Source organism: Miniopterus natalensis, chromosome 5 (genome assembly GCF_054644295.1).
Source record: "Miniopterus natalensis isolate mMinNat1 chromosome 5, mMinNat1.hap1, whole genome shotgun sequence".
Taxonomy (NCBI): domain Eukaryota; kingdom Metazoa; phylum Chordata; class Mammalia; order Chiroptera; family Miniopteridae; genus Miniopterus; species Miniopterus natalensis.
The window spans coordinates 36,944,066-36,952,111 of NC_142085.1; the positions used below are offsets into that span (position 1 = coordinate 36,944,066).

The 8,046-nt window shown below is 46.5% G+C and overlaps 1 protein-coding gene across 1 annotated transcript; it reads right to left on the reverse strand.

Moving 5' to 3' along the window:
• Positions 1-5,648: 5,648 nt before the first annotated feature.
• On the reverse strand, positions 5,649-6,905 carry HTR1B (5-hydroxytryptamine receptor 1B). Its single transcript, XM_016207294.2, has one exon. The coding sequence runs from the start codon at positions 6,816-6,818 to the stop codon at positions 5,649-5,651; it is 1,170 nt and encodes a 389-aa protein (XP_016062780.1). The 5' UTR covers positions 6,819-6,905.
• Between the last annotated feature and the right edge of the window lie 1,141 nt (positions 6,906-8,046).

Genomic DNA, 8,046 nt, shown 5'->3' on the forward strand with positions numbered 1-8,046 from the left:
AGCAAGAAATATCCTGAAATCTAGTTATCCCAATAAGGGCTGCCCAATCAAAGGCAGAGGTGCGGAATGTTCCCACAGAGTCAGCGAGGATGTGACTCATGCCCTGATGCATCGTTTAAGCAAGCTGTGTGTAGATTCTTTTAAGCATTTACCATAAACGGATCTCTATATCACCATCTGTTCACTTTAAGTACAAGAAATATTATTAGATCACTCTTGTCATATAGTTAGTAGTTTTGAAAAAGATTTTTCCTATCTTTTGAAATATGTGCAGATAAGTCAAAAGAAATGGGCATTTTCTTTTAGAAACTATGCTTGGACTAGTGTTAAGACATTCTCTTTGTCAGCCGGCCTAACTCCAGGGGCTGGTTCTATCTCAGGGAGCATTGAAAATCCTAGCATAATCCTAAAATGTGGATGTTGACTTTGAAAGTTCAATTTAACTGACAGATGTGTGAAATATCACATAGAAACTCCCCGTCGTGGACCATGAAAATGCTGGGCTGTAACAGTTAAAGAAGAATGTGATAATACAGTGTGGGGCAAAAGCAGGTATACAGTTGTGAGTACTCAAAACACAGAGTTCATTCTTGTATTACTAATTATTTATTATTGTATTATTTTCCATATGAACAACTGTAAACCTACTTTTGCCCCACCCTGTATAATCTCACTTGTTTTCTCATTTTATATGACCCATTTTCTGACACAGAAATTTATTTTTGTGATACCTAAGATTGTACTCACATTTATATATGCCTGCTTTTAAAGTAAATGCCAAAATTACACAGACTTGAAAGTCGGTCTTCTGGGAAAAACTGACATACAAGCACACCTTACTTCCGTGCAAAAAAGCAGCCCTCTCTTTAAAGAAATGGTAAAAGGCAAGTGTTCTACCTTTGGACTATGGATATATCAACCTCAAACCAGTGCAATTTTGAAAAACCCAGAAATTAGAAAAACGTAGTGGTGAAAGATACATTTAAGTAAATAATTAATTCCCTTTATTTTGAATCTAAGTTATTTGTCCTTTATTCTCTGACTTTATCCAGTGCCACTAGAGTCAAAGGTTACAATGTTTTAAAACACTAAGATTTTAGCATTACTCCAGAACTTGAGATGAATCAGAAAATAACTTAGCTTGTTTACATAAAGAAAAACTTCAGGTGTGTTTTAGGGATCCTCTAGAATAGCAGTTCTGAAAAATCTGCTATTTTAAATAAATGATAAGCCCTCTTTCCCTTGGCTCATGGATCTAGAGAAGTTAATACCATTTGTAGTGTCCCAGAAGAGGGAGTTGGAGACTGGGAGTGGTGAGCTCAGCATCCTCTAAACAACTCAGAGGCACTCTGCCCCCTGGTGGACTGTTCAAGGCCGGGCTTTGCTGAAGGGTGAAGAACCTTCATTCCCACACCCTTCCCCTCCAGCCTCCTTGCTTCTGTAAACCCCAGTGGATGCCTCAGCTGAAAGCTTTTGCCCTCACTAATTACACATTAATTTGGATCAACAATTTCCTTTTAAATAATGTAAAAACCCTGGGCTACCTAATCAGCCCTCTACAGGTAAAATAAGAAAATTAGATCAACATATTATCATTGATTATTATGGTTTTGCATGAGGAATTAAAATGCAGAGAAGCTGCAAATGAGAACATTAAGAAAAGATGCAGATGTGATGCAGATTTAGACTCTTGGAAGACAGCTGGAAATCCCTAGACAAGGACAAGAAAGGAGAGATTAAAAGTAAATAAGAGGATGCTACAGGAAATGAAGTATTTGACAATTTCCTCTAGGCCACTAAAGCTAGTATAAGCCAGCCTAAGGGGGTAAGTGTGAAAGGTTCCAAACCTCAGTCACTTTTAGTTTAGTCAAGTTTCTCCCAGTCAACCTCTGTTAAATAGCACCTCAGTTTTTCTATGCTGCTGGGGCCCTGTATCCTCAGGGGATGCAATGGGGAAATAAATGCTAAACAGGAGGTATCATCTGCTGAGATCGAAAAAGGTGTCAGGTACTTTGATAGGTGTTTTCATGTATATTCTCTAAACCTTTGCTGTAAACAGTAAGCCGGCTACATTTGAGTTGAACAATACAGCTCATAACATGCTCTATTTGCAATTCAAACCTAGCACTTTCTGATTCCAAAAGCTATTTTTCTGTGGACTTCTCCAGTGTTAAAATATGTCACTTTCCTCCTCTAATGTCTCCCCAAAGCCAGGTTCTAGTCCAGCTCCCCCTTTCCCTTTTTTTTTTTTGTATTTCAAGCACCATACAGTATCTTGATCTTACTACCTAGCCTAGAGACTGAACAGTACCTCTAGAATGTGGGTCTGGAAAACTCCTGTGATAATGAACCTGACTTACCCTCTTTGTAGAATGTGAGATCACAATCTATTTCCTTTTAAGTTCTTCCTACAGATATAAACTAAATCTCCCAAATCATGGCGATACATGCCAGTCCTCCACAGTGTCATTTATCCTCAAGTATTTCCTCTTGAAGGCTCAAACTCCTAAATCCAACCCAGAATCCAATGAACCAATCTTTTCATAATAGAATTACTACCCAAAACTTTAGAACACAAAAAAGGACTTTTATTTCATTATTTTCCTTAATTTTGTTTCCAATTACACATTTGTTGAAAGGTGGCATACCAAAGGCGATTTTCAGTCACAGCAACTCCATCAAACTCACAAAATCTGAGATTTTACTGCTTGAGTGAATTATAGTCCTCTCAGGGTTTTCTGGTTAAAGAAGATAAAATTAAGATAATAGAGAGAAAAAGTGAAGAATATCATTCTGTAGGAAATCTGTTGAATTCAATAGCAATTCATTTATGGGTGCAGTGTCCATTTTTAAAAAGGAAACTCTAAAATTCCTAGAAACACAAGACAATACTCGCATTTTTGGATGAGTATACATTCATATATTTGTGTGAAAATTTGTGCGATTAAACAACATGGAAAATGTTATTTGTTACAACAGCCAATGAAAGTATATTTTCATTTCTATGTCAGTTAGACATTTCCATCTCCCATTTTATGTTCTGCAAAAAAGCCATAGGTCTAGTTTATGAAACAACTATGCTACAGGCAGCAGTAACTGAAAAGGAGCTTCACAGTCTTAACTACATACCCCTGGGATGAATGATACACTTTGCATAATCATGTGCAATGCCAGATGATGTTTCTAGATCTCTTATAAATACAAGGGTTTGCAAGCTCCTATTTCACATAACATGCCCCAAATCCAGTCAGATCAGCCAAATAGTCAAGCAAAAATTGAAGTTGGTAATCTATAAGAAGGCAAACAGTCCCTTTGACTAAATTGACCATGTTTTCTTACTATGAGGACACAGTCACTGTAGGTGCCAAATAAAGAAAACATTTGTAAGTGGCTATTTTTTTCCCCCCAATTAATTTTTCCCCTTCAGGAGCCTAGAAGTTGACTTAATTGCTTCTTAGGCCCAAAGAAAGCACAGCTGCATAAACAAAAACAAACATAACATAAAAACAAATACCGTGCTTTATGCACATTCCTATAGGTAATAAGCTAGATTTCTCCATAGGAGAAATATCACAAAACTAAACAAAGAAACCTGGGGATACAGCAGAAATATAGGATCATCTAATTCCTAAAATTTTATCTTATTCCAGTAACTGGTGTAAATGTTAATCAAAATTCCTTTTTTTATTTAGTTTATATGTGAAACTTGGAATAGTATATTTTCAAGAGTTATTACCCCAGAGAGAAAGTCTGCACAGTAGGCAAACAGTGTACTTCAGGTCAATACATCTATTGTCTCACAGTCTGGACTGGAGAGCTTCAAGCAGGGAGCGAAATCATTTTACAAAGACAAACTTGCTCCTGCAGACACAGGGTAGCAACTGCAGAAAGCTCTCTGAAGAACGGAATGTAAATCTTCTTTGGCATATTAAATGGTCCACATACACTTTTTTGTTTGTTTGTTTCTGTATAGAAAATCCCTCAGGGCTACTCCTTTTTATTTAGATAATGCATTTTTCAATTTTTGGTGTATAAATCTTGCCCTGTGTTAGGAAGTCCTTAGAGTGAATTTGAGATAACAAGTAAGTATCATTGCAATTTGAAAAGACAAATAAATTTAAAGTATTACTGTTATTATATTTATTGAGGTGTCAGGTCAGTGGCAAATTTCCAAGGTGTAAAGGCTCATCAGTTTCTTGATTACCTAAAAAGTCTGAGGTTTGTTTTCCATGAGTTGCAAGGGAAAAAGGCTCAATTTTAGTTTCTCTAGGCTTTTCTAAAGTTCTTCTAGTGATCTTTGTTCCTACCCCAACTTCAATAAAAAGGTAAAAGAAACAAGTTTTTTTTTTCTTCTAATATAGTTTTTAGGGTTCTTACTGAATTTTGAAGAGTTTTGGAGAATGGAGCTGGTTCTCTTGGTTACTTTATATATTAGCACACAAAGGAATTATAGATGGGAAGGAGAGTGCACATGACTATCAGAAAAAAGTCTCATGCATTTAAGATTTTTTTTTACAAGTCAAAATATACATCCCCCTATTGCCCCTCATTCCTTAATTGTATAAGAACCATTCCTGTTCATTGGTCTCCTTTACATCTCACTGAGCTGGAAAAGGGAATAAAGATACATTTCTTGTTAAGGAGCAGGATATATCTAATATTATCAGTTTAATCGATTGCATTAATAAGAAACAGAGCAGCTTGGGCAGAGTCACCCATCATATCATCCATTTACGGGGATTTAAATGTGTAAAACAACAGGTACGTGAAAATAGGAGGAAAAAAATAAAGCGATCTGCAGATTTTGGCACTAGCACAGGTAATGTTTTGTTTGAGTTGTTAGAAACGTGGTGTGACAATCACTAAACGGGAATTAAAAAAAAAAGAATCACAAATCTGCAGAAAGCAAACAATCATAGACGTTGGCTCTCTCTTTTGAACTCTGGCGCCCCATCTCCCATTCCCACCCACCCCATATAGTTTCAACGGTAATAAAAATAGAAATCTTAACATCAGAACTTTGTTGTTAACTCTTCAAGGTTCCTCTGTGCTCTCCAAGCCACACCTAGGGTTTGAAGCACCAGATCCACAAGTTTCTCCAACCAAGGCTAAATAAACACCAACTGAAGACCGAAGGATGCCAAAGCAACTGTTCTTAAAGGAAGCTGTAACCCCAAAACGCAGGGTATTAAGTGTCTAGTTCAAGTACTGCCAGGCTGTAGGGACCCGTCTGAGGCAGGGTTCAGACAACTCCAGGTATCACGGGTTCTAGAGGGCATCATCCATGACACCAGAGCAGGGCAGGCATCACCTTTCCATCACCGATTTTTTAAAAAGTTGCAAAGCACCCCCTTGTGATTGGCTGCCGCAGGGGCAGTGCTGAACCTGGGGTCTGAGGGAAGAAAGTGAGCCTCCTGCTCAGCAGGGACCCCTGCCTTGGGTTGGCACGGTCCTCCTTTCAGAGCTAGCTCCCTCGCCCTCTCCCAGGGCTGGCCTGGCTTCTCGGGATCCGGCGCCCTTGCCCAGAGGGAGCAGAGCGCCCGCTCAGGCCCAGGGACAGCGAAAGAAGAATCGACCTACCTGTGGAACCAGACACAACATGGTCCCCCAAAGGCCACTTAGGTGACCCCCCCAACGCAAGTGCCAAGTCAGCTCGTGCATTTAAAGCGTATCAGTTTATGGAACGCTTGTTTGAAGTCCTCATTGTACATGGTATAGATAATAGGGTTAATGAGGGAGTTGAGATAGCCCAGCCACGTGAAGAAGTCGAAGATGGCCAGGTGGAACCAGCACGCGCCCTTGCAGATGGGCATGACGAGGGAGATGATGAAGAAGGGCAGCCAGCACACGATGAACGCTCCCAGAATGATGCCCAGCGTCTTGGTGGCCTTGCGCTCCCTAGCGGCCATGAGCTTCTTCTTTTCCAGCAGGGCGTCCGACACCCGCACTTTGACTTGGTTCACGTACACCGGGGACCCCGATTCGCTGGGCACGTCGGGCGCCCGCGAGTTAATGGAGGTGACGGAAGACGTGGAGCCAGGGGAGTCGGTGATGAGCTGGGCGCGGGTGAGGCGCTTGCCCGTCTGGTTGGGGGTCTGTTTCAGGATCCGGGAGCGGGCTTCCACGTAGATGCGGCCGTAGAGCGCGGTGAGCAGCAAGGTGGGGAAGTAGAAGGCGCCGACCGTGGAGTACACGGTGTACAGGATGTGGTCCGTGTTCACCACGCAGGTGGACACCTCCTCCTCCGCTTTGGCCTGGCGCCAGAAGAAGGGGGGCAGCGAGATGGAGATGGAGAAAACCCAGACCAGCACGATCATGACAGCCGCCCTCCTGGGCGTCCTCTTCGCCGAGTAGTCCACGGCGTCCGTGATGGCCCAGTAGCGGTCCAGGGCGATGACGCACAGGTGCAGGATGGAAGCGGTGCAACAGGTGATGTCCGACGAGAGCCATAAGTCGCAGACCACCTGGCCCAAGGTCCAGCGGCCGGCGACCGTGTACATGGTGCTGATGGGCATCACCAGGATGGACACGAGCAGGTCGGTGACTGCCAGGGAGGCGATCAGGTAGTTGGCCGGGGTGTGCAGCTTCCGCGTCCGGTACACCGTGGCGATCACGAACGCGTTGGAGAGAGTGGTGGCCAAGGTGATGAGCGCCAGCAGCAAGACCAGTAGCACTTTCCAGTGCAGGGCAACAGAGTCCTGGTAAATGTAGTCCTCCGTGCTGCAGTTGGGGGAGGGAGCGGCGGAGAGGTTGGCTTGAGAAACCCCAGGCTGGGAGCCCGCGGGCGGCGGGACGCACGGAGCGCCGGTCTTCTCCATGTCTCTCTCCTCGCCCCGGCGCCGGAGCGCGGCTCTGGGGCATGGAACGGACGAGAGAGAGGAGGAAGGACCGCGGAAGAGACCACAGTCTCGTCCCCGGGTTGCTAGTTACTGCCGTAGGTTCCTCAACTATTCCTCCACCCAGGTTCCCAGCGGAAACTAGAGGTCAAGGGCGCGGCAGGCGAGCGAGTCCCCGGCGCTCGAGCGCGCCCGGCGCTGCCTCCGCGTCTCCGGCCGCTCCTCTCCACTCCCGGTCTGGCTAAAGACCAGCCCCCGAGCCCCGCTCCGCTCCCGCTCGCGCCCGGGCGTCTAGTGGCGGAGGGCGATGTCTTGTTTGAGGAGGGAGCATTAGCCAGACGGGGGTCTCTTACCCCAAAGGCTCGGGCGTTACCTAACCCGGGCGCTCCTGGAGCTGCAGAATCGGCCCACAGGAGTTTCCTAGCAGTTGAGACCAAAGCACACGGGGCAGCGACGAGTCCCGGTCTGGCATTCCCGCCCCCCTCCCCAGGCTGTGCCAGTTTCCTGCGGTGGCTGCGGCCGCCAGAGTTGGGTGGGGTGAAGTCTGGGAGCCGCGCTGCGCCGCGCCGCGCGCCGGGGCTCTGCCCTCCCTTCTGTCGGCGCGCCGGCCGCTCGGGCGCGCTGCCCCGCGGAGACGGGGCCGCACCAGGGGGACGCGAGGGCTTGGGCTGAGGCTGCTCTCACCAGGTGGTCACCGCGGCCACCTCCGTCCCACCCGCACCACTTGGAATCACTGCGCGGGTTGCACTGGTCTGGGGGACCTAGCGCGGCACGCGGGGAACGGGCAGATTTCTGGGGGAGCTGGAGGGAAGCGGTGTGCGCCAGCCCAGGAGGAGCTGGTGAGCCGCGGAACAGAGGAGCTCCTTTTATAGAGCGCACGTCCGCTCGCGCTACTCGTGCGGCGCGGCGAGTGCGGTGGCCCGCTCCCAGCACCGTCCCTTTTGCGCTCTCCCTCTTTCCTTTCCTCCCTCCCAGTTCGCTCCCAGGTCCCTCCCTGGCCAAGGAAGCTCCCGCCGGGTCCTACCGCCCTCTCCCCACATCTCATCTCTTGGCCCCGCCCGATCCTGACACCCAGGTGCCGCAGTTTGGGCCAAGAATAGGAATGAGAGCGTCCTGTCCTTGCCTCGGTCCGCTCCCGAGCTGGCTGCGCTCCCCTCCCATTAGACCCACGCTCTCCACCGGGAGCACGGGCACCATCGCCGCGTCCCTT

Excerpts from the sequence above, each read along its gene's own strand:
- HTR1B (XM_016207294.2), bottom strand. The coding sequence starts at position 6,818 with ATGGAGAAGACCGGCGCTCCGTGCGTCCCGCCGCCCGCGGGCTCCCAG.